The sequence below is a fragment of the Rhea pennata genome, chromosome 6 (assembly GCF_028389875.1).
Source record: "Rhea pennata isolate bPtePen1 chromosome 6, bPtePen1.pri, whole genome shotgun sequence".
Taxonomy (NCBI): domain Eukaryota; kingdom Metazoa; phylum Chordata; class Aves; order Rheiformes; family Rheidae; genus Rhea; species Rhea pennata.
This window is the reverse complement of record NC_084668.1, coordinates 7,059,320-7,086,918: the sequence shown is the minus strand read 5'-3', so window position 1 is coordinate 7,086,918 and position 27,599 is coordinate 7,059,320. Positions and strand designations below refer to the sequence as shown.

General features: G+C 38.7%; 1 protein-coding gene across 1 annotated transcript in view; it reads left to right on the top strand.

Moving 5' to 3' along the window:
* THSD7B (thrombospondin type 1 domain containing 7B) overlaps positions 1-27,599 on the top strand; it is a 257,577-nt gene that overhangs the window by 81,756 nt on the left and 148,222 nt on the right. The window contains 1 exon segment of the mRNA XM_062578475.1: positions 212-409. Coding sequence (XP_062434459.1) covers positions 212-409 — 198 coding nt within the window.

Below are 27,599 nucleotides of genomic sequence, written 5' to 3'. Positions count from 1 at the left end.
GTTCTTTACTCAACAGTAGATTCTGCATGCCAGACTGTAGGCACATACAGCCAAATACTGTCCCAATCAATTCAGTAGTTGCAAGTGTTGTACTTTTGTTTATTTTTGTATTCTCTAGTTCTACATACCTCATATTGTCCTCTTGCTAGCAAATTACTGGTATAAATATTTTTTTGCAGTTTTTAAGCTAATTCAGTTTCTCTTTTTTCAGGCTTTAGAATGAGACGTAGACATGTGATCGCAGATTCTGTGGGCACTCTGGCAGATTGTCCGCATTTAACTGAATCTATTCCTTGTGAAGACCCAGTGTGTTACGAGTGGGTCATTTCAGAAGGAATGTGTGTGACTGACCATGGAAAATGCGGGCTTGGAAGCCGCATCCTGAAAGCTGTATGCAAGGACAATAAAGGTATGTAACTGTATCATCTTAAAAACCTCTTATTTTTTTGTGCCTTCCTTCAAAATGTTTTTTTGTTGTTGTTGTTGAAGAGCAATTGCAATTATTTACAGTAGATCCTCATAGAATTTTTGTGAAACCCTCGGCTTTTGGAGTTGAGCACCGAAGTCTAGCTTTAATACTATCTGGGATTTTGCTTGGAGCCTTCTGGTCTCATTTTATTCTAAATGAGATGACTCACCAGTATAAGTTACATATTGTCACGATGGTGTACAGTGCACCCCTTTCTGCTGGCTATATCATGATAATAGTGTGATACTAATCACTTGATTTGCCCTAGGTTTTTTTTGTTTTGTTTTGTTCTTGTTTTTTCATGTCTTGTACTGAAGTAGGGCTTCCATTGAGGCCAGAAGCGCTATGACCATTAACAAAATTAGTCTGGACCTTTGCATTTCCTCTAGCCTGAGTTTATAGAGTGCATTTCGAGTGCTTATCTTGTTTTCACAACCTGCTTACAAAATGATGTTAAGGAATGCTTATTTCTGCTGCCAAAATTAATACAAGAACTAGATGGCATATAAATGAGATGGTTGTACTTTACTTACTTGGCAGCAGTTTGAGACCTGCAGCCTGTTCAGTTTACAACTTGTTAATAATGAATAAGTACATTTTTATATGACGTTTACAAACAACCAGCAAGAGCTTATTGCTTGTACATGGTTTGAACTTCAGCCAGAAGTTTCATTTCTTGATAAGGTCAGCATTGTCAGATCTTTAGATTCAATTACATCGAGCCCGATTTTGCAGCCCTTAGTCACACTGAGGCTGTACTATAATCTCAAAAGAGGAAAAACTGTGGAGCTTTAAAGCCTAATATTATGTCTGAGGTGGAGAATTCTTCTATTACATTGTGCTTAAGCTCATCACAAGAAATAGTTCTAAATTGGTAACAAGATGCATTAATTAGCAAGTGGTTAAAAGTAGTTTGTCATTTATGAGGCATTAGTAACTGATAGAATTAAATAGCAGTGGCTTTGCCTGAAGAGCAAAGATTCTTCTGAAATGCATTAAGAAATACATGTTGTTTTCTTGCAAGTTTGTGGAAATAGAGCAATATCTTCAATTGTTACGAAATGACATAGCTAAAATCCAGTAGAGAGTGGAGAGAAGTCACTGAATTTTGTGCAGATGGTGTCCTCAGCTATGTGATCGCAGTTGTAGCTCCAGTTCTGCAGTGACCTGTGCAGGTGGATCCTCATATTGCTGAGGAGCACCGTGTGCTTTGCTCTCCACAGCTGTGCCAACATCTATTTCTGTGCACCAGCTGGAGACACTGAAGGAAAAGCAGGTAACATGGCAAATGTTCACGGATCTTTGCTCAAACTGTTCTCTCAGGTTAAGGTTCCTTGAGGCACCATGCCTTTGAAGTGTGTTTTCTTTAGCTAATTGTTCAACAAGATACTCTTAAGTCTCACAGTACCTTTTTCACTATTATTTCTCTGTGCATATTCTAGTTGCAACAAGCAATGTTGGAACATTCTCCCCCTGCTCTCTCCTGCCCAGGGCAAGTATTGTCACTATACTCAAACATTATTCTATTTTCTAATTTAGAAGATTTTACAAGGAAATATCCAGATCACTAAACGGATTAGAAGCATTAGTTCATACTACTTTTAAGCTGAATCTCTAATCCAGTAGGATAAGAGCATCAAAATCCTTAAAGTCAAAGTTGAAAATGTCAGTTTATCCTTCTGTCAATCTGGTAGTGCTAATTGCTTTGTTTATAAACTTTGTTCCTTGTATAATGTTCTCTTAACAAGATTATCACTGAAATAATTGGTATATTTTCCAGGATAATAACTGGAGTAAGCAGCAGAACTGCATGAAGTGTTTTGCTTGGGATAGTTGATTAGTTGGTAGCTGGAAGCTGATAGGAAATCATGAGAAACTGCAAAACGAATCAGCTATGAGTGAAGCAGCAAAAGGGCTGTGGTAGTGCTTAGCATTTATACAGAGGTTCAGAACACTGTGCAAGTAACTGCGCTGATGAAGGCATTTAGGGTAGCTGCTGTGTGTGTTCTCGTTTACTTCAGTGTCTTCTGTAGAATTCAAATCTGTAGCCTAAAATCCAGTCATTTCTGTAGCCCTTGCCCAGCGTGGTTACTCAAGTGTTCCCACTGAATGCCTAAAGAGATAAATAATACATTTTTTGGACCTTGTTAAATGACAAAATCCTATGTACTCTCTTCTTAACAGTGGAGTTCATTGGGGCTGGAGTTTGTTGATTTGGTAACTTGATGCTTCTGCATAGCCCTGCCTGCAAGATGTCTTCCTTTTCCTGTTGATGACAGGCTTTTTGGCACGATGCTCTCCTCCTACTGCAGACCATTAGCTGAGTTGCCCTTAGAAGTTGGGATGTGTCTGCCCTGTTTGTAGCGGGTGGGCTGCAGAGCAGCCACACACAGCAGCTTCCCAACCATCCCTGTTCTCCGCTGAGCTCCCAAAGCACCTGCCATGATAAGGGGCGAGGGGTGAGGGAAGCACCTTTCTCCAGCGGAGAATTTGGGTCCTTAATGAAAGGGCCCACCTGGTGCACACAGCATTTTTTCCTAGCGCAGCTGGAGCCCATCATTTATGATTTGGAGCAGTGAGGGTAGGTGAGAATGTGGGAGGGCTGAAAAGGCCGTAGTCCTCTCATTGCTCTGTGAGTGCCAGCTCTGCCTTCTTCCATCTAGCAGTATCTCTGATCTCTGCCGATAAGTTAGTGGGACTGTGCGCTGTGGTGGTGAGAAGCTCTTAGTGTCTGGTCCATGACCCTTCAGTGTGCCTCTTCTGTAGGATCTGCGGGGAATGGTATAATGAAAAGCAGGCAAAGAAATAATGAGTAGAATTGGAAGGGAACTGTATCAGGTGCTTCTTCCTAATAATTTTTTTTATCAAGTTGTTCATTAATTAGTTGCTAAAGTATTGTGGTGGGCAAAGGATACTTTGGGTAGATCCCATGTGAAGCCAAAAGGCTGGCACAGGAAAGAGGGATAATGGTACTGATTGTGTGCCTGTGTGATGAGCTCCGTGGATGTATAATTCTGATCAAAGAACGTATTTGAAAACTCTTTGCATTTGCAAACAGCCCAAGAACTGTTTCTATTTTTTCTAAGAGCTGCTATGTTAAGTTGTTCAACAAGGAATTGAGTAATCTTCTGCTTGTAGTGTATTCTTAATCAGATTGTTGTATGCATTTGATATTAGAAATTTGGGCAGGTCTTGTACATTGACTGGATGAAAATAGCTCTCTGAAAACTTTCCAGTTCACTTGCTTTCATTAAATATTGTTGCTCAATAAATGCCAAACCACAAGCACAATTAAAACCTTATTTTAAAATGCACCTGGGCAGTAGCAAAAATGTATTTTGTTTCATTTTTTGAAAATAAAGGCTGTAATTATCTTTTTTGTGCTCTGCCCTTATGGTGGTGGCGGGCATCTTGCATAAGGCTTAATAAAAAGAATGCAACGTTTTAGTAGTTTGAAGAAAACCGAAGATTATAATCGAGTAGAGACTGGCTCAGGGTCAGCAGGTAAAATGTCAGTCCAAACCGGAATTGGTATACCTTCGTAGGCAGTTTCCCAAACTACCCATTTAGATGCTAAGACAGGCAACTAGAGTCAATGTGTAAATGTTGTTTGGGTTCAGGCTGACGGAAGACTGTAGGAACTCTATTCTTATTTCACATCTGTATTAGGCTGTATTAAAAATACGTGAATAGATTGAACCAAAATAAATGTTGAACCACACTTGTGAACAGAGCAGTGATTATGGTGCACACTCTGACCTGGGTTCACTTATGATACATACTTAGTATATGTAAAAGAAATAAAACAATAAATTCCTGAAATAACAAATATGATTCATAGAAATAACAATTCATTTTCCAAGCATTTTGTAAACGTTTCTTAAAATACTCTAAATGAAATCTCAGCTATCAGCAATATTCTAGATTGTAAAATTTTTTTCTCAGAAGCATATCCACAAGTCATCAGTCTGTTTTGGTGTGATTCCCAGGTGACCATTAATTTGCTTTTGGCTGTCAGGTATCAACCTGACAGAGGAGGCACTAGAATAAAGTAATTTCCTCTATGATACTGAATAACCTAGTGTCCAAATAATCAAAAATATAAACTTATATCAAAAAGGGCTTCATTTTTTTTTAATCCGTAGATCAGCAACAGACTTTAATTCAAAGATACTCTTATTTTACTGAACTAAAGTTTAGCTGACTTCTAGTTAATAAATGTGATCAAGGAAATGTGATGCAGATCAGTAATAAAACAAGAATCTGGCACTCCGAAGCTGCTGAGTGATTGCTGTTCCTTTCTAGACAGTCAGCTTGGGTATCTAGGTTACTTTATTTTGTGAGAATTGAAGTTGCCGGGTTGTCTTCCTGCTGAAGAAAGTGTTTAATACATTTTTAAAAAAATACAATTAATTAGTTTTCCATCTGTGTAATCTCTTTGGTTCTAGGCAGTCAGTAAATAGAACATGACATTTGTTGAGGAAGACAGTTTCTTGTTTTGTTTTGTGTTTTGGGGGCGGGGGAGGGTTATAGACACCTATTTGCAAATTTTGGTTTACTTTGACAATTTTTTCTCTAGATCTGGAGGAAAGTTTCCATCGAGTCAAAATGTTTTCTTTTAGCTTTTTCTGGATTGTACATTTCATGTTTACCTCTCTATAAATGAAAGGGACCAATTTTAAAGCAAAACAAAACAAAATATTTAAAAGAGGATGTAAGTAATAAAAGCAAAATATTCTTTTTACATTGAAACAAACATTAGTTTTATCTTGATATTACCTTTTTTTCCTAAATCCTCTCCCAATCTCTTTCCAGTCTACTTTTTTTTTCCTTCTGCATTTTTTTCATTCTTTTTTTTTGGTTCAGTGCCCAAACAGAAACCATTATTCACACAATTCTATTGACAGAGCAGACATTAAAATCCTGTCGGAATTCGAGCAAAGAGTAAAAGGAAGTAAGGTAATCAAAGTGGTGTTATTTTAAGATCCAGTGTTGTGTTCTGCCAGAGCTTGACAGTGAAACTTTGCACTTACAGAAGGCTGAAGACTCTTTGGGGGCAGAATATCAATAATGCTGTGTTTTGCTACCTGTCTGTACTTCCATTTCAATTGCATTGTATCTTTTGGTCCCCAAAATTGTCCTCTGCCGAGACAGCTTGCAGTGTGTATGTCGCTCAGTGTAGAGTATTGCAAGAGGCATGAACATTCACAGCAACTTTGCTTTTGGCCTTGTCACTAGCCTAGAGTAATTACATGGAAAGTATGCATTTGTCTTTTTGGAAGAAACCAAGCATTGACAAAGCCTCTAAAAGTGCTCTGAGCTCTTCAGAAAGAGGGCAAAGGTACAAAACCTGGCTATTTTTATTGCTGATTCAATGCATGAAGCTAGCAGCTTTCTCAAAATTTCTGTTTTAGATTTATATTAGATCAGAACTGTAAGAATTTGTGTGGAACTGCAAAGTCCATATCCTTATTTGAATTGGAGTGAACTCTTCATTTTTACTGTTGTTGCTGGTTAATGATGCAGAATAAATTTCTCAGAAAAATGATTTACTGTGTTAAGTTTACTGAAAAACTTTTAAATATGTTTTTTTTGCCATGTTAGAATAAGTTTTTACATCTTCATACATAATGTCCAGTGATACCTCACAGTATACTCAGGTTGCTGAGTGCTTCAGAAATCCTGAAGAGTGGTATGCGGTTTGTTGAGTAGATTTGAGACACGTTTCGTGGTAGTCAGGAAAACTTGACTTACTCTTGGAGCAGACTGCCTGTTCTGGATTGCTACAAGTTGGGATAAGTGGATATAATTATGTCCATCAAGCCTTACCTCCCAGCAGCTGGTGCTGTGACAGATATTTGATATCTCCTGCTGGAAACATTTAGAAAGACAAGATGCGGATTGTGACCGTTTTGGGGATGGTGCATTGACAGCTGGAGGACAGGCACCATCATGAACTCAAGTGAACTTACATCTTTGCATGCTCTACTGAAACTGGTGTCTGCAGAAGAATCAGAGATCAGCTTTTTGGTTAACGTTAGGGTTGGTAACTTGCTGAAAAGTAAGACAGAGGCATAAGGATCGTACACTTTCTTTGCTCGGTCACATTTTAATAGCTTAACTCTTTCAAGATTTTAGCAAGCATATAGCCCACAAACCAAGGAGGGCAGAAACCTTAAAGTCTATAAGCAGTTCTTGTAGTAGCTATACTTGCGTAAATATCTGTGTCTTGGAGTCAGGCATACTGTGTCAAAATACAGGGTGAAGTATCTAATGTTGGCAAACTGGAAGTGTTTATGGGCTTGGGTCTAGAGGATAACCTCACATGTACTTTGATTACTTTCCTTTGCTCGAGCAAGTTGCATGGTTTCCAGCTGCCCTGTGGCTGTGCTTTCCCCAAGGTCTGACAGCCGTCCGGAAAGCAGGCGTTCTCAGCAGCCGGTATCGAGTTCTGCCGTGTAGCTGGCAGAGATCCCCGTGGAGATGGCTGATCCACAAGGAAATACGTTGAGTGGGTTAGGCGTATAGCCAGTTCTCCTCCTCCCGATGTTTATTGACAGAAGGCATTAGATCTCTTTGGGAAGAAGTTTGTTTGTGTCAGTTGAGGTAAGTGTGAGCTGGTGGTGCGAAGTGCCTCACGGTTCACTTGTGTGAATTCCTGTGCAAAACCAAGATCCTTTTCAGTATCTAGTGCTCCTTTTTAGTACCTAATATGGCCAAAAGATGTTTTTCAAGACTTCAGAACAGTGTTAAAATGGTGAAGGCAAAGGCCATTTCTTGCCTGTGGCTGTTTCGGAAGAGAAGAGATGATATTTTCAAAGATCCAGCTCCCACTAGCATTAGAGGGAGGGAGCAGCAGGTGCTGGTTTTCATGAAACCAAGCTGATAACATGTGTAGATTTGGAGCAGTGGTTCAAGATAGGCCTCTAAGAAATGGATATTATAACATTAAGGAAAGTATAAACATCACTCGTTACTGCAAGATCTGTATTGTCCTTTTATGTTTTAAATGTTATGGAATAAGTTAGACATTAGTTGATCTGCGTTTGTGATAAAGGTTACCTAAAGAGCATGGTGTGTGTATATCCTGTAGATCTGTTATGCTGATGCAGTAGGTTTGAATCTACTGTATAAAAGAATTAATATTTCTATACTAGGCTATCAAAATGTGTAATTTTTACCATTTATTCAAAAAGTGTTTCTAACCCTTTTTTTTCAGGTCAAAGTAATCTTTTTTTCAGTCTGACGCCTTTTTAAATTTCCCAGTTACAAGACTGAAATAATGTTCGTTGTATTTTATAACAGCACATGTATTTATAGTTATTTTTTTTAGTCTAGAAAGTAAACATTAAAGGAGATTTTTTTTTGCCCCTCACAATATATTGCAGAAAAATATCCTGTGTTGCTTAAATGAGAAAAAAGAAAAATACCTGTAAGTGCAAGTAGCAATTCTTATTTTCTCAGGGAAAGTGAGCATACAGCATAAAATTCCTTTTTGGTTGTTTTCTTTGAACTAAGTATAACTTCACATGTATATTGAGTTCATTTTCTTTTTAGAGATTTATTATATTGCTTAGGGAACACTGATTAAACAGAGGGGGGATACATATGAGCAAAGTAGGATCCTTTCTGAACTCTATTTCCAAATATTTAAATGGTAGATAGAGAATGACTAAAATTAATCCAAAGACTAACATTTGTGTACAGAAGAGGAAGGAGACTAGAAGGATCATTTTGAAAAGCAATATTAGAGACCAGATTCTTCTAGATCTGTGACCTAGCAATGGCTGAAGTTACCAGGAGGAACGCATGGGAAGGGTGAATCTCATCCATAAAGGTTATGATTTTTGGAACTAAACAAGTTAAGAATTTCACTGCCCTTCTTCTAACGAACGGAACATGGAGCATACATTGGTATTTTCCTTACTTCTTGTGTATCAGTTGATAACATTTGCGTTAAGTCTCTCAGAGATCCAGTGCAGTGCTCACAGTAAGAAGTAGGATTTAAGATATGTTTTTTGTCTTTGAGTCTGGGGGAAGGCAGACTCTGCAGTCAGCCCTACAGACAGAGAGTAAAGCACTCTCCAAGGCATTGTATGTTGTAGTCCCATCCTCTTTGGTTTGCATATGTGAAATACCATGAGGGGATCCTTTAAAAATAACCAACAGCTCTTCATCATGTTCTCATCAAGGGTATTTTCATTTGCTTTCATGTGGTAGAGCTTTGTTAGAGCTTCTTCAGACAACTATGACAAGGGGCACATCACAGAACTTCCTTGGGCTTTAGTTTCCTGTCTGTAATATCCCCCTGAAATACTGGATACAACACTTTCAGGCTGTGCAGGCAGGAACCTATCATTGAGGCAACTGTTCTGAATTGTCTGTTTTGGAAAGGCAGGATGATTTGCAGAAGTGTTCACAAAATATTTACTTTTTAAGAAGTAAGTGAAGGAATAAGGAAAGGTTGATATTCTAGATACATGTGGCAGCTGTCCTCCACTTGTTCTAGTCCAGATCTCCCGGCCATGCCCTCAGCTGCCTGCTTGGCTGTACTGCTCCCCTCTGTATATCGCAGCCCTTCCTTCCCGTGTGCCGGACAAGCAGCTCGGGGCACTGGTGCTCCACTAGCTGCTGTCCAGCCAACAAAGCACAGCAGATAACTCTCTCCTAAGGATGGCAGTATCTTGAGATTTTCTCCACTGTTCAGCTGCTAGTTCAAGTAAGTGTGTAAATCTTTGTAAGACTGACTACTCTGTCAAATTTGGTTTAAATTAGGAAGCGGTTTCAAAAGTTTCTGCAGTTTGGCAGATGGTTAAACAGCATGATGGTGTATGCTCATTTCCTTAGGAAGAGAAGCTAAACAAGCCAAAAGATTATAATGCACTAGAAATATTTTTTTAATTCTTAATAGATGAAAAATTGTCCAATTTCTGCTTCAGGGAGTATACTTTGAAGAACTGGTAATGAAAGTTATTTTAGTCAAGACTTTTTTTTCCAGCAGAAATACTCAAAACATTATAAAAGTGTAAAATCAACAGAAGATCATTAAGGTAAACAAAAGCCTGGCCATATTTTATTGCATTCCATATGTGAGGACTAGTACGCTAGAATCCAGGTTACGACATAACTCACGAAGGAAAAATAAGTTTCAGAGTGAGTTTTGAGAATCTACCTCATTTTGCATGAGGTAGAATTGTTTAAATTCTAGGAATTTAGTCTCTTCAGGTAATGTGGATGAGAGTAAACTAAACTCAGTTCTGCAAACAATTTAATGTGTTTTCAGGATTGCAATCCAGTTTAGTAGTGAACATCTACAGCAACAGACTATGGCGTTGGTAGCCTTTGCGCTTCTGGCTGCAGAAGGGTTTGGTGCATGCGGAGATGGATGAGGGAATAGGTGGAAGTGTCAGGGCAGAATAAGGAGCTGTAAGCAGGCTGCAGGGCTGATGTCCTCTGTATCTGCTGTTCCTCAAGCAGGGCCAAGGAGCGAAGCCTAGGCGTTTCATTGTGCATGCTGCACTCTTGGCTCAGGAAGGAGGTCTCACAGAGCAGCCTGGGAAGTTAATCCAGTAGCCATCAGCAGTAAGTTTTTTCCCAAGTTTATATAAGGAAATCCTTCTATGATAACTTAAATAGACAACTTCTCTCATTGGTCTCTTACCATAGCTCCTTTTGTAGAGGAAACAGGAGGGTAATTTAAGCCTGTTTTGCTTGGGTGGCCCTACAGAAGGGTTTTTTCTATGGCTGATTCCTTCTGTGCTGCACCTAGCATGTTGGACCTAAGTGACTATCTGAGCTCCTGAATGCTATCGAGTGAAAATTGAAGTATTGCACTTTCTTTGAGTTTCTTTTTATCAAGCTGTTTATCAAGTAGGCTGATTAAAACAAATTTAGTTACTTGTTTTGAGGTTAATGGGTGCTGGAAGTGAAGGCTCTTCCCTTCAATTAAAATATTTTGACAAACTTTTCATCAAGAATTCAATAGATAGAAAGGTTGGACCAATTTGGCACTGAAGGGATTGGCTTTAGTGTGTGTTGTTCTCTCATTTTCAAAGTAGATCTTCCTCTTAATTCTAATTAAATGTTATAAAGCCAAGATACCCTGTTTGGCAGCAATTTGCAATTTGTCAGGTGATGATCCTAATGGAAAGAAAAATACATCTGCTGGAATAGTAGAGAAATTGCAGAGCAGTGAAAATGGCCATGGGATACAGGTTCTAACTGTTTGTTAATACTTGTCGGTAAAATTCCTGCTGAATTCAATGCTCTCTGTGGGAGTGAAGTCAAACCCTCATGTAGATTGTGGGCTGTGCAGAGGCACAGTTGTGACATGAAGTAATGGACTACAAACAGCTAGAAAAGGGAAGAACTCCTAATTCTGATGGAACTTGGAAGCCAAAGTATTATTTTTAAGTATAGATTACACTTACCACATTTATTTATCTGTGTTGAATCTCATATTTAATAGAAGGGAGCTTTTATAAAGTGTTAGAGTGAAAGTGAATTAGTGAATTGAGAAAGATTAGCTCTTTGAGAAGATTGAGATCAATTTAAATGCCATTGTTCAGTGTTTTTCTTGCTTGAAGCATATCTGTAGTTATCTAAAACTGAGTACTGCCTTTGTTTAAAAGAGTTAAACAAGTAACAAGATAAGGTTTTTCATAATTCCTTTTCAAATAAACAGCCTGTTCAATTTGTATCTTTAGGCAGCTGGCCAAGGGAACATATAGAAGAGATGAATCATCTCATATCGGTGGGATGCCTTTTCCAATTTTGAAGCCGGTTTCTTCCATATGGTGCAATTTTAATGTATACTTTTCTGTGGTTCTGAGAACTGGTGCATTTTTTTCAAAAATTCCTACTGAAAAGTGGGCATGGGACATGCTCAAATCTGTCCTGAGCGCTCTGGTCTGTATTTTACCATCTGATGACAGTGTTGCCAAATGTTCCTTTATATTGATGCAGTGATCACCAAGCCCAGAGCAGAAAAAACACAGAACAAGAAAAATGGGTCCACGCACCCATGCATACTGGGTCAACATGTGTGCCACTGAAAAGTGGTGCTTTTTCCTTTCACATTATAAAGTAACCATAAAAAGTCAAGTCTTTTCTGTAAAGAAAAGCTGATGCCCCAAACGGACTAGTAAGCGCTCATAAATTGTAGGGTACACAGTTAGGGTATACGAGAACTACCTAAGAAGGTAGTTCTTTTGAAGTAGCTATAGCCATGCTTGAAGCAGATGAGGGGCAGGGTTTTTTGCTGGCTGTAATGCGTGGTAGAAACCAAGATGATCCCATAAGCTGGAATTCTGTTTTTGTTATCAGGTGCAAAATCTAATGAAGCAAGAATTCCACCTGGCTTCACCAGATTTCCCACTTAATGCAAAGTTAGCTCTGTTCTGTTGTATGTTTAGTGCTGGATCAAAGGCGAGTAAAGCCAAGAGGGCATTTTGTTCTTTTTCTTGTTGTTTACAAATAAAGGTAACTGATTTGGTAACTGTCTTGGAAACTCACTGAGGCTGTAAATTTAGCAGAGAGCTCCCTGGGCATGCATAGATCTAAAGGTAATAGTTTCTCGCCTATCAATAAGTAAGTATCTTAAGACCTTTACTTTTAATGCTATATACAACTTAAATCCCAGGAAAATAATTCTACTCCTGCTGCTCATTTATATCATAGTAGTCTGCATTAATTCAGACTAGGTTACATCTTCCTAATACATTATTTATTTAGGTCTTCAAAATGTCTATAGTATTGCATGTGGTTGACAGAGCATATTTTTGTATGTTAATAGTATATGGCAACCTGTTTTCCCAAGATGCTTAAATAAATGAATGTCTTAAAATAAAGCTGTGATTTAAAAAGCCCATTATTTTTCTGCTGAAACCATAGCATCCTACAGCCTTTTGCTGATTTCTCTTCTCTACGACTGCCTGATTTTAATAGTTCTGAAAGGATCCTCACTTCTTTACTTCCTTGTGCAAGATGTACGTAGGTGAAGGGTGAAGTACTGAGCTCATATTTTCTGACAGTTCACAAAGCTTACACAGCCTTCTCATTCATTTTTATTTGTAAGTGAAGGTGAAACAAATGATGTACAATGCTCGGAAATGAATGGGTCCTGCAAATGAGTATTGGCATGTACATCTTCAGCAACGTATTAAGATTAAAGCGAGTTGTCTGCGATTCGATTGTGAAATTGCTTCTGTAGCTGATTTGGAGCTGCTCTGTAATAAGTTGTGAATACTGTAAGCTGGCCTGGTTAATGGGATCTTTACTAAATGAATATATTTGTATAGTTTAATAGGAGGATGCTTGGAAAAATTAGCAGGATGGGAAAAAATAGTCCAGGATAGTTGTTTAGCAGCAAGCACTGGAGCTGGCAAGAGATGATGCTGGGTTTGGAAAAGGCTACGGGATGCAAAAGGAAAAATCACCTTGGGTAGGTTAAGCTTTCCTCGGGGCTCACGCTCGCAGAGCTGCCGGGAGCTCCCGGCACCTGTGGCCCTTGCGCTGCCTGAAACTCCCGTTGGGGAGCAGGCCATCTCCAGCAGGGCCTTCCTGCTAGGAAGGATGTTTGCTTGGAAGGTGAGATTTTCAGGCTGGATCCCCTTCCCATCCCAGCAGGGGAGCTGAGGGCAGCACTGAGGTCCGGGTGGCGCGGGGACAAGCTCCGAGTGGAGGCAGCCTTCATCCTATAGTCATGACAGCTTCATTTGCTTAAATATCTGTTTTCAAATTTAGTGATTTTAAGTACCATAGACTAAGATAATTATTTCATGAAGTAATGTTATCTGCAAATTAACCTTGGATCTTTGGGTACATTCAGAGAGAGAGAGAGAAGGAATTTTATCACAAATTGCCAGACTTACTGAGTTTAATGTCAAGGCCGTGGCAAGTAATACATTTAAACTGCATCTAAGTAGAAACGACCAGAATATCAAAGTCTAAAAGCAATACATATTAATTTATTCAGAATGTTTTTATTTTTTTCTCTTTCTAGTTTATATGTTCTTTTCTCACACTGTCATTTAATGAGATCGTAGTCTGATATACCAGAAAAAAAAAGCAAAATGTTTTATTTCAGTAGATAAACATGAGCTTGCCCTGTGTTGCCTTGCACTAGTCCTCCAGAATTTACTTTGTTCAGCATGGTTACTGGGCTATCGGGTTAGAGGGAAAAGTCCCCCTTATGCAGACTTTCTATTGAGATCTATATTTTCATTTTCAGTGGCAACTAATATATTTCCTGTCACTCCTTACAAATATTATCTGGCAGTATTCCCAGACGTGTATTTTGAAAGTTAAATGCTTTAGGATTTATATACTGTAGTATGTAGGTAGGTTGGAGTAAGCTAATGTCTGTACAGCCCACTTCTTTCCAAAAGACTGGTTTGTATCTCAGAAACAGTGCAGCTGGGATAGGGCAGTGTTTTAGCTCCGTTAATGAACTCGGATTCTCAGCTCTTTGCTGGGCTAATTAGCCCGGGGTGAAGTGCTGTGCTAGAAAACTGCTGTTGCTGGCTCCAGAGCTGGTCTGGGTGTCGTTACACAGCACAGCGCAGATACACCTTCCTGGCAGCCTGGAGTTTTGGCTGCCTGTCCAGAAACATCTCCTTTTTTTTACGGGCTGAAATTGGCATGAGTAAAGAGCAATAATTAAAATAATATTCCACAAGGTTTGCATTTTAGTACTGCAGTTTGATTAAAATTGGATCAGCTTCTTCCTCTCCTGTGAGAAATATTGCTGTCTTCATTCCTAATGAAGTGGAACCTGTGCTGTGATCAATATTGATGATGTCACTCTGGGCACCTGCAGCTCTTGCAGCCCTTTATGTGCCTCGGAGCTGGAATGGATATTTTTAATGGTACACTAATTAATGGCTCTCTGTGCAACTTGATCCTGAGTCTTGAAAGACTGTTTTTAATACTCTTTCTTCTGAGATTCACCTATGACTTGCACAGGTTAGCTTATTCTCTTAGTTGATCAGACAGAAGTAGGGACTCTAATTTTCTTGGATGATGTGCCTTTGGATCCCTCAGCCGCATCCTTTGGTGTTAATTTGGCCTCTCTCTGCATTACGAGCTATCACTCTTCAAGCGTCAACTCTTGCTGTTGAGCACAAAGAAAGGCAGGTATGGATTCTTTGAGCTTGTTTACAGACTTCCATCCTACAACTTTTCTTTTTCTTCTTCTTTTTTTTTTCTCCTTTTTCTTCTCTAGTCTCTACTGCAGACTCTAATAACTGCTGGAGATATCACATCTTTAAATCCAGCATGAATGCTGTGGAGTTTCTGGCTAGGGTACACTTTGGATCACATCAGTTTTGGAACTGCTTCCCGCTAAGCCAGAACATTTTAATACAGTTACTCGTGAAGCCCACAGAATTTGGCAGTGTTTTCTATCCAAATCAGTCCCACAATACTTTGTTTCACTGTTCTGTTGTCTCTTGGCTCCTTCAGTGCTTTCCCAAAATATCGATATCATCTTTGGACTCTTGTTGCATTGCTTCCTTGAAGGCTTCTCCTATTCTCTGCCAGTGAGAGCAGTTGGAGGCAATCCAAAGTAATTAGTAAGTATTTTGGAGACTTTACTTTGGCGGCCATATCAAATATGTTCAGTGAAAGCAGGCTTACTATGGGGCCTTTTTTTTCTGATCAGGACATCTCTATCACCTGTAGGCTCTTTGTAATTGGAAATTACCTCCTCTTATTAACACAGGAGATACCCTTTGGTCCAAATTCAGACACAGAATAAATATATACAGTTCCCACTAAAGAGAAAGATAGTCTCATCCACGTACTGCGGGGTGAAAATTTACTCTTTTGTCCATTCTATTTCTCTTGGAGGAGAATTTCATTTTCTAGTAAAGGCAGTAAATTTTTGGCTACTCAGATAAGTGACTGCAGAGGTTCATCATCAGAATTTAAAGAAAAAAGCTTACTAAGATGATGAATGGTGACAAGAGGAGTCAAAGTTGTTATCCAATCATTTGTCATGATGTGGGATGCTAAGATGTATGGATAAGAGCCCCTAAAAGTGTGTAAAAGTTTCTTTTCCAACAGTCAGCTGGTATGTAATAACTTACCTTGTGCAGTCAGCCAGTGTTAAACACCCTCTGAAAACTCACTTTGTTTCCATCTCTTCATATACATAGTACGTAAGAAATAACATGTTATATATTGCTGGGAAGTATTCTACACATCATCCTAAGTATAACCCCATGATTACTGAATATACTGGCAGACTTCCCTGGTGCTTTTATAAACTCCCTTTTCTCCCTCCTCTATCCCAGTCCAGATGTTAACATTATCCATCTTCCCTGTTTTGCTGATAGTGTTCTGTTCAGGGATTTCTCCAGAGGTGTTTTCCCTGAATGCATTTCTGTGGTTCCTTGCTTTATGGTAGTTTTCCTCTAGTTCTTTCCAAACCTCAGGAGTTCCAAAAAAAGAAAATGTAGCAGCCACTGGGTACAGTGTCAGCTAGTGAAAAATTAGATTAAGTATTCATGGTTGTAGGACTGCTTGTTAATGTGTATGTATTAATATAACACTTCCTGCCAAATTTCAACATACTGGAAGGTTATGTTGCTAGTGAGGTGACTTTAAAGTGTTTTTCATCTGCAGTGGAATACCTTTTAACTAACTGGTTGAGAGCAGTAAAAATCTTGCAATGTTTACCTTGTTTCAAGGAAACCTTTCCTATTACTTCTTAACGTGTAAGTATTCCTCTCAAAACAAATGTGGTCAAGACCAAATATCTGAAATACTTTCTTGTCCTTCAGCAGAGAGCACTCTTGTGTCCCATGTGTATATTTGCCTATACCTCTGAGCCTTCTCTTGCCTTCTCCTTGCTGCTTAGTCCACTTTACAACTGTAACAGTACAAAGCCCGTGATTTTGGCTGTAGTGTTCAGTGTTGTTTGCTGTTAGTTTCTGATCTACAGCTGGGATAGGTGACTTCAAAAGACATGGAAAGATGATGCTTGCCTTGCCTCGTTTGGGCTTGCAGTGGCATAGAATAGCTCAGTAACCTTAATTTGATCAACTCCATTGACTTTGATCAATGCTGTCAGCTTTTGATTAAACTCTGTTAAAATACAACCCTCTGCTATTTCCCCCAGCCTGTTCTAGTATTTTGTGTCTGAAGAGTTTAATTGGTTCAATGTATTCAGTCGCTGGCCTCTCTAGGAGGCTGTGTGTGACTGCTGTTTACTCACAGGCAGGGGAGTTTTTCTGTAGCTCAGCTGAGAAGATTTTACTGATGAAAGTCTCTGGCTTAGTACTCAGTGTGTGTGATAAGGCGAATTAAAGTCAGGATTTGGCCACGGTTCTGGAGCTTGAGTAGCATGTAAGGTTCCACCAGTGTGGTTGTATCGATGTATGTCTCAGTCGTGCTAGTGTGATCCATCTCCACGAGGACAGCGGTTACGGCCCCATGAGTTTGGGAACACTGCTCGAACCGTTTCGGACAGCGTGACCTAACAGCAGAGAGCTCAGGTGGTTGTGGCTGTGGATGCTGAGATGACTGACTGTGATTGGGAAATCTGTTCAGTCCAGGCTGTACGTGTGAAACGTTACTTGGCCATGCTTCTGGAGAAGCTAAGAAGACTTTTTCTATTTTTTTTTTCCCGTTTCCACCTTATCTATGATTGTTCAGTTACGAGAAATGTGATGAGAACACTGTATGCAGAAAGTTATGCCATTGCCTTTTTCCTAAATGATTCTGAGGTCTATCGAAGTGGCAGTTATCTCAGCTTCTAATCAATGAAGCTGAAACTAATGTGCTAAGTGACCTTTCAGAAGAAAAAGGAGGTTGTGCCAATATTATACTTGCAGTTTAAGTCAACTTTTGCATTTATCATGCAGTTGGTTGTATAAACTGTTACCTTATTGACTTGTATTGCCATATCATTTTGTATTATATCAACCAAGTTAAGTGATTTGTCTTGGTTTCCAGTTGTGATATTTTAATTGCCCAGGCACCGTTAGTCTTATAACCCTTCTTCATTTAAACTTTTGATTTTACATGATCTTCATGGCTCCCAGTTTTATCTTCTGTCTGAGAGCAGATAGGTGTGTTGATACTGAAAATACTCAGCCTTGTCTCCACATCCCACTGGCATTCACCAGGTCACGCTTAAATATCTATGAGCAAGCTAAATTCTTTCTGTGATCTCAGGTTTTTGTGCTGAGGTTAGTCTGGAGTTCTTGTTACACCACTGTACTGGATGAACGCTTCCCAGTTGGGTGAAGTCAACAGGATGTTTTGCCACTGATTTCATTGCCTGTGGAACCAGACCGTTTTACTACAGCCTGTTGGTAAGCAGGGGCTACTCTCTAATACTTTCCTTCTCTACATTTTTATAGTGCTTGGGAGTCTGATGACTGGAGCACTCAATTATTTAGCATTGATCAAACCTTTTGTTTACAGCTTCTAAACAGACACTAGTATTGCCCACTTTTTTTCCAAATATATAAAATGTAATTCAGCTACGTTAATGCACAAACTTCAAATAAGCGTATGTTGTAGCCTAACCAGCCCTTTTAATGAAATGGTTTTGAATTGAAATTTTAAGTATGCATGAAGACAGTAGGATACCATTTGAAGTGTTAAAATTTCAACAATATATGGAATTAGCAGAGCTTTAATATATTTCACTGTGTGCATGCACTCTGTTGAGTAAAAGTTGTAATAAATAAAAGTTCAAAGGTAAATTGTTATTGCTGTGCATGAGAAGAGAAAGGATAAATTAGAGTAATGTGATCATGCTCATATATGTTATGAATTTTGAACTATCTATTAGAAAGTTTGTCAAAATGTGCTTATGTTTGAAAATACAGATTAAATCTGAAGGTTTTAATATTGCTCTTCCTTACGTACATATTCCTTGAGAATATAAGTATAAAATATCTCCTGCCGAAAGCAATTGTCATAAAATGACACATTCCCATTTTAATACCTGAATAATCAGAATGGAAATATTTTCTAAGTTGTGGAGCGGTTATTGCTTTTTTCGTAGGAAGAATCTTTAGTGGTTGCAAACCAAATTTTATCAGATATTCTCCAGTTTTTCTGTTTCAGTTCTTGCTTTTCAACAGTGCATCTAAATGCCTCCTGACAGTCTTGACACTTCAGAGTGCTTAAAAAGAGAGAGGTTTTCATTTAATTTCATTTACTGATTCTGTGTTTTCCTTTAATCTAGTAGTAAAGTTAAAACAGTGGTTCTGCAACAGTAGGTGAAAAACTCCTTGAGAATGACTAGTTCTTATCTCTGCAGGCCCATTACAGTTCATACATCTTTGTTTCTGCTTTGGAGCAGCACAAGTGAAGTAATAGGTCAGCATAACAGATTTATCGGGAGGGTAGTAGTTGGCGTGGGTGCCTCTCAACTCAATGAACTACATTTGTCTGAAATGCTAGCTCAGCACATAATCTCAACTTTAGTATGTTTCAGAAAACCCTGGCTTGATGAAATTTTGACCTCAAGGATAATTCCTTCTCCTCTGCGTTCTGTAGTTACTGTCCATTTACTTGGTCTCCTGTCATCTTCCTCATTTGTCTGTCTGTGAGCAGAGGGGCACTCTGGGGAGATTACTGCTTCAGGGCAGTGACCTTTTGTAGACATCTTTGGACACAGTCTTTAGGTTTTGGCTTCCCTGCTTGACGTGAAACGAGTCAGCAGCTGTGGCGTGTAGGTACTCACTCTCTTTTGTTCTTACGTGATGGGGTCAGCAACTGATCTAATAGCAACAGTCTGGGTCAGACCTTACCCCTGCCTGATGGGGTAGGAACAAGGGACTTCCACTGTCTGCAAGGTTTGAGAAGGTGCAATGGTGGAGCTTCAGCATAGCCTGTCAAGCTCTCAGGGTCACATTTCTCAGGTTGGTAGAGTCATGTCAGCCAATGCTTTTTTTTTTTTTTTTTTTTTTTTTTTTTTTCATTTTGCTGTGTAGACATTCAAATGACAGTATTCATCTTCATCAAAGCAGAGAAAAAGAATGAAAATTTTCCTGGGAGATAGTTTCACCAGCCAAAAGAAAAGAAAAAGGAATGTGCTGCCTTATCTAGACGAAAAAATCTAGAGCAAGCTTCAGGCAAAGGCTTTGTCTCAAGGCTGCTGGGAGTAATACACATCGTTTTTCTCTGATGCACTAGTAGATCTGTTATCTGTCACATTTTAGTTACACTATCCAAATACAAGGTCTTCACCTGCACTGCTTGCTAGGAAGGATTTCTTCTTGGAAACAACGGGATTTTGTCTGAGTGAGAGGAATAATCACAGTTTCCAGCTCTTATTTATTTATTTTTTTTTGGATGACTTTAAGATGTTTTGGACTGTGAATAAAGGGGACAAAATTTTTTTTCAAAGAACAGCAATCAACTTTAAATCTATGTAAACTCACTGCAGCAGTAGAATAACAAGCAACTTTTCTAAATAAACCTTGCATGGTGATCATAAATGATTCACACCCTTAAATTCTTTTATTGATGCCATCCTAGCTGAATTGTAAGCAAGATTAGGCTGCTGTTACAGTATAATCAGTGAACTGGTGGTAGAAGGTGGAGCAGTTTAGAGATCTGATGCATTGAAGAGACCTTAAATGGCACTAAAGGAATGATGCACCACTGACTCGAAGTGTCAGCATAATTATTAGTGATGTAATTAAAGTTACACCTGCATGGGGAAAAGGGAAGCACACTGAAAATACAATATTTATTTTGTGTTGCCAACGCTGTTTGATTTCTCCTCATCTTAGATACTAAATGATCTACACAAAATACAGTAGGAATTAAACACTTCCCTTCTTCTCAAATCACAACTTCTTATTATCAATAGTTTAGGAATAGCTCAGAGTTTATTAACTGAGTGTAACTTAACCCATCTGAGAGGTGGCTTACTACCCTGGTTCAGCTTGATACATACCAATAGCAGTGTAACTCATGATTACGGTTTTTGTTTTTTATTGCTTTTGTCAACGATAGATTTCAGTAATTCATTTACACCTCAACTGATGATCATTTTGTGTTATTGAGTGTATTTTCTTCTTTATTTTGGTCTTCTAAAAGCTGTCTAACAGCATATTTTAATATCACTCCATTCTGAGTTTTGTGGATCAATCAGAGACAAAATTGCAAAATAAAATACTAATTACTGTTAGTATTTCTGATAAGAAGAAAAAATAGCCTAGCAATAGCCTCGTATTCAATCCTCCAAGTTCTGAATATTTCCTGATAGATTTTTGGAAGCTCTTGGAATTGCTTTACAGAGTTAGACCACACTTGGAGTCTGAACTAGAACACATTTTTGTGTTAACTGCTTCTAAATGAGCTCTTATTTTTAAGTAGTTGGCATAAATCTAATTTTAATTTACTGTTTTCATTTTCTTTTGCATTGATCTTCTTTGTAAAGATTCAGTTGCAGACTTGGAAAAAGATGTTTTTCAAAGAGTCCAGATGGTATTTGCAATTACTTATTATCATTAGTGTTCACCATATCTGAAAACAGGACTTTTGCCAACTTAGATAAACCATATCTGCTGTACTACAGTTTACAGTATTTCAATGTCTCATCTTAGTTACAGCTTACTCTTGGGGTAATCTTTGTGCCTAGGGGGAAAAAAAATCTGTTTTTCCACAATATGTGGCAAATTGCTAACACTTACTTTGGGAATGTAATTTCAATTTTGAATGATATCATGAACAAGCCATCAAGATACATCATTAAGAGTAGCGTAATCAGACCAAGAATCAGAGTAATCAGAACAACAGGTATAAAAGCATTGCACCTCTCCATGCACACACATGGATCACTTATTAGAGCATAAAAATCTTGTGGGAGTGAACCATTGCCATTGTTTGTCCTTTTACTATTTTCTATTGAGTTTTGAGAACAAAGATGGCACCTGAATTGTGCAAAAATAGTGTTTAGAGCTGACAGCTGTGATGCATCGGGAATAAAATACCACATTCTTTATTCTAAATTAAAATGCCCAAATACAGCCACTGAAATTGTGCTGCCCCACTGCACAAATATATAAGAGAAGATGGACTCTATATGCTCCTGGAATAAACAAGCCAACTTCTAATGATTGTTTCATCTTACGTTTTTGGGATAAATGAATATTTTAATAGCACATAATGTTTTAATAGATTTGACTAGTTCATATAAATGGCTGCTACGATATTTTGTGTTGATTTACATTTTTCACAGAGCAATACAGAGAAGGAAGTAGAGGGACACCTGTTTCATAGTTATCCTGCAGCACCTATTTCAACAATAAATCTTAATTGTAATCAGTCTTGATCAACCCACCTGTGTAGATTCCTCCATTTGTATGTAGTAGGGGATAATGCAGAAAAAGGGAAAAGTATGACGAGAGGAAAAAAAATGCCCCAGAACGTTAGTAAGGGTTATGTTTAGTTTTTATGTTTTATGCTTCCAGATTGCTGTGCTCCGTTAATTATCAGGAGCAGCTACTTGAATTTATGTGCTCCTCTCCAAGAACACAGTGAATGCAATTTTACTTTCATATGCATGTGAGCAATTTCTCCTGTTTCAGGAGGAGTCGTGCACCCGTCCACAAGTTAGAATTCATCCTTTTGCTTTCACTCCCCAGCCCCGCAGGTGTTTGTGTAGGAAATGCCTTTAAATGACTAGCTGTTTCTGCGTGGGACAGGAAATACATGGCTGGCACTGCGGTAGGCAGGCAGCAGGCCTGATAAGCTGTATCGTATTTTAACCTCCGGGTTGGTGGCTGCTGTATAATAAGGCAGAGTCTGAGAGCTGGGATGCTCTCTGCAGCCTTGCTAGCTGCTTGCTGAGATGCCCCCCGGTGTTCCCGTCGCCAAAGATCCCTCGGACTCACAAACTGATTTTATTACGTATTTTTACATAACTAAAAAAAAAAAAGATAAGCAGGCCAAATTGCAGTAGGGGACATGAAGGAAAGAAAAACAAGTATCACTTCTTTCCACAGTCTTCAAAGTCTTTTCTCTCGTAATCACTAAATTTGTCACACGCTGCTCCTTTTGGAACAGCCAGGGGACATGGTCACGGCCCGCGACGCAGGGATTAGGGCAGAACTTCTTCATGTTTTACAGTGATTCTATAATGTATTTCCAGACACGCTATTTCTTCTTCTAACTTACTCTCTGCTGCCCTGTGTCTGTTTTTTCATACTTCTCTTTATCTTTTCACTTTCCTGTTTCCTTCTTCTCCTGAATGTTTCTTCTGTATTCCTTATTCTTCACTGTGAATTATGCAGTTGAAAATAGTTTTTACTTTGTTTAATACTGCATTCTTACTCTGTTATTGGATCCACTTTCTTTGCTTTCTGTTCATTGTTTTACTTTTTTTCTGGAATGTTATTTGCTGCATTTTTTCATAATTGCATTTTAGCTAAGTTTTCAACTCAAATCCTCAAATAGTGCCATCTATTTTCTTTCTTCCTTTTTTTGTCCCCAAGGATGATCCTAGCTATATTTGGGCTTATTTCTTCTTTTCCCATGTGAATGACTTTTCTGCCTCTCAGTTACATCATTTATTTCGTGATAGATCTTTACCTCCATTCTTCTTCTTTGTTACTTCATTCTTCTTTTCTGTTACGAGGTTCTGATAATAGTGATGGACTGCTGCAGTTAAATTTATTCCATACACCGCTGCTTTCCTTGACAAAACTGACACCACTTGTCACAGATGTTCTTACCTATTGACTGGCATTAAGAAAAGTCAACCAGGAGCCAAGAATTTCAGTCGAGTGTGACGTTGGTCTTCCAGTCCAAAAGTCAATGTATGCAGGAAGACTGAACAACAGCAGCCTGTGGATGTTTCAAGGTATCTCTAACACTGGTAGTGCAACGTGGAAGAAAAATCAGTGACGTTGCTAAAACATGAGCATATCCGAAGTAGCTATATCCAATTTCTCCTATTGTTATAGTTTGATTGTTATTGCTTTTAAATGTAACATTTCTGTTAGCTGATTAGATGTCTAGGCCAAGGTTTTGCCGTCAGACTGCTTTCTCTGAAGGAGATATGCAATTGCCGTCAGCAAACTGGCATACAGTCAATATGAATTTTTCTGAATTTACTACTGTCTGTTGACATCTTATTCTGTTATAGGCAAGTATTTAATCAAAGTTTATTGTCATTCTTTTCTGAGATTTAAATGGGACATAAAATTTTACGATATGTATAGTATTTTAGATGACAGCTTCATTATTTCCGGAGAAAAATTTCAAATGCTACAAGGAGAAATATTGATGTCAAACTGGTAATTGTCATTAAATATGCGGCATTTTTGCAGCAGTCATTTGTGCAAAAAATAAATTTTCAGTACATCCTGGTAGCAATGCAAAGCTATCTAAAATGCAATTCCTTCATCTTGGGCCTTTCATAGAATCATAGAATCAGTAAGGTTGGAAGGGACCTCTGGAGATCATCTAGTCCAAGCTCCCTCCACTGCAGAGACCAGAGCTCCAATATTTCAATCTTTCCATAGGTTTAAAACAAACAAAAAACAAAACAAAACAAAACAAACAAAAAAAACCCCATAGTATAATGGTGAATGGTAAAAGGAGGATATTAGTTCATTAAGTTGATCATGTTTCAATTTCTGATGGCTAATGGGACTTGGGTTTTTTTTGCTACTTTAGTCTTACCCCATCCAAATGACTTGGCTTCTTTGCCATTCTGCATTTCTCAGGTTGTAAAATCTTTTGCCTGAGCCATGAGGCACGTCAGTGTGTCATGGCAGCTGAGTACTCAGGTCACTGGGAAGAATGAAAATAATACGCTGGAGCTGCGGTTCCTGGGAGGCATTATGTAAAATAAGCAGATGCAGTTTAATGTTGAACTGACTCAGAATGAAATGTTTAGTGCGTCACAACAGCACGACCGTGGAAGTGGCTTGTCCTTTCAGAATTCAAAAGACAATAGCAAAATAATTGCGTTTTCTGGAAAAATATGCTCACTTTTTCAAAGAGAGTTGTATATTGTTTCTTCTTTTCTGAGATTTTCATTCATGTGAATATAGATGAACCAAAAATTCAATTCAGAATTTTATTTATCTGTTTGTGGTGGTGGTTGCTTATTCACTTTCCTCATGGTCTTTTCCTAGAATTTAAATTAGGGACCAGGTAATAATGCAATCTTATTAGCAGATATACTTGCAATAATGCCATGCTTGTCTTTTATTTCCCACAGTTATTACACCCTGATACTAGAAGAAACAGGATTAAATCCCTCCTATTTTGAAAATGTTATCTGTTGAATACATTCTATGTATTTATTTTTATTAAAAAGTGAAGTGAGCAAGTAACGAATACCTGAAGGGAGCCAATGAAGACGATGGCCATCACTGATGGTGATTAAATTTGATGAGCTGGACCCAGTCCACGCTAACTAGTCTGTTTTTTTTCCCCGTTTGAAATTGCCTATTGTCCTTTTGTTTTGACTGCTCTGTTTACTAATGAACAGTCCCCAAGGTTTATTCTGCCCCTGCAGTTCACACCCAGTACAGAGTTCCCCATGGAGGGACTTGCTTTGGGTTCTGTTTAGGAAAGCCCAGTGATCCGCAGAAGTACTGCTCTGCTCTGAACTGCCACTAAGTGTAATTCCTGGGTAGCCCAAGATGAACTTTGGAGCAACATCATCAGTTCTGATAGGGAGCTAAGTTGTAAGTATTGTTATCAGTGCTATCCCTCTCTCTGCTTTTCTTGAAAGCAGTGCAGACTGACTGGGATCCGTATGATGTGATTTGCCATCCCACTGCTTTCCATGGCTGGTTTCAAATGCTACGCCTTGAGACCTAAACACGTGCTTAGGGGGGAATGCATATTGTGTTTAGATGCATTATCTAGGTGCTTAAAGACATTAGTCTTATTTAGCAGAGAGAGTAAACATCCTCTAGAAAGATTATTCAGAATATCTGAGATAAGAATTATACCTTCAAGCTACTGGGTGAACAGTTAAAATCTCCGGAGAATGTAATATCCCTTGTAAATCTGTAGGAATGCATTAAGCACATTTCAGATGTATCCTATTTTAGTATTTTTCACGGAAAATGAAAGATTATTGCCTTCTTTTCTAATATATAGTAATTTTCTGAGAATTCTCTGCTAGGCAGCTGGTACAGAAAAATGTAACACTTCTGTATTAACACAAGCTAGTAATTAAACCTGAACACAGTGACTGGAACTGTAAAGTAAATCACAGAAGTGAATATAGAATTACACCTTCATGCACTTGGTTGTAAACTCTTTATAACAAAACTCAAATCTTTCTTTGCTGAAGAGCCACGGATTGCAGCCTTTGTTTGCAGTGCTACTGTTGTTGCTGTCGTTTGCTATAAATCCAGTTTGGAAAAAAAATCACTAGGTGAATAAGTGGAACGAAGATTTTTCTCCTTTGCCTCACTTTCCCATGGTATGGTTGCTTTAAAATCTGTGGAATCAGAAAGGGGAAGTACCAGTGCCTCCCTTTAACCTAAGCTCACAGGTGGGAAAAACCACTCTCAAGGAGACCAAAGTGTTTCACGCTCTCTTCTGAGTAGAGTGGAATGAGTTTAGAGAAGATCTTTTACAAAGTCAGATTAGACCAGTGGAAAAGCTCCAGTGGCTTTCAGCAAAATCTGGTTCTCTTTAATACTTGTATATGTCATACAATCTGATTGCTTGAAGAGTTGGACTAAATCCAGAATTCACTTAACGTGTTGGCATTCCCTTGCCTTAAAGTCCACGCGTAATGAAGGTAGGTTCTTGCATGTATGAGGAGGAGAGATGCGTGCTTACAGTGGCCAGTGTCTATGGTAGCACCCCAGGCCTGCAACCTGTCTCGTGCCTTGTTGCTCAGCAGCCTGTCGTTGACTCTGTGAATGCCTCCTTTGCTTCCTTCCTGGGAGTGTAATGATGGGAAGGGAGGATGGATATTTTACTGTTCATTTCACCAAAGCATATAATCTGCTGATGTTATTGTACCAATGATTCCAATAAAATCAAGCCTGACCAGGGTGCCCTCATGTTACCTGCTGCTATACAGACAAGCTGTCAAAATCTTAGCAGGGATTTTGACATTAAAATAACTCAAGGAGATGGTTGGAATAAGGCTTACAGGTTTATTTGGGATTATGTAATTTTTCTCTAAAGATAGTTTTCAGCATTATGTGAGCATCCAAAGCAGCAGTGGTGATAATGGGCAACTCCAAGTGGATGAGTAAGCACAGTTTGCAGGGATTACCAAATGCCGTACAGCTGTAGACCTGTGCTCCTCAGGACTGGAGGCTATCTGTAAGGAGGGTTTTGGTCTCAGTCTTGTCACTCAGCAGATTTAACCCTACGATAATTGGGCATGTTGAGCATTTCCTGATGACCAAAGGCATGCGCAAAGGAAAAAAAAAAGGACCAAAAAACCCGTATATTTTTAAATGTCTCTTGCAGTCTGATTGCCTGCTAGATTCTCTGTTACTTCTCGTAATATGCTTGAAAAGTTTTTGTGTCGCAGGGGCAATAAGCCTGTATTCATTTAGGGACGCAACTGCAGATAATACCACTGTGCTACTGACAGCTGGGGGCAGTCTTGCTAGCAGCGTGCCTGCCCCTCTTTTTTACTCACCGGTGCATGTGTTGTCTTGCAAAAGCAATACAGATTTTTACCCTCTTAGTTATATTGCATTCTGGGCTGCCTCGCTACAGACCTCCGTTCCTGTAGCGTGTGAGGTGAAAGAACCAGCGTTATTCTGTTGTTGCCATTATGAATATTTTTTTTCCTACATATAAGTTGAGCCTGAATAGCCATTATGTTTTTTTCTAGATTCATAATTAAAGAAACCTCAAAGGAAAGCATCGTAACTATTATAAGGGCAAAACGGGTAATATTCAGAGTGAGCTTGTTGCTTATAAATGGTTTGATCTGAGCTTCAAGAAATTTCAGATTTGTAACTGAAAATTCTTGATAGTACGGTAGCACCACGCAAGAGAAAAGTGTAGCAAAGTCAATCGTATCTGTCCATGGTTTGTAGAGTTAATTTCTGCTATAATTTGAATTTTCTGCAGAACATTAGTTGTAATTCAGTGCCAGAAAAATCACGAATCATTTTGTTTCATTTTCATGAAATATCAGTTATGCTTTTGT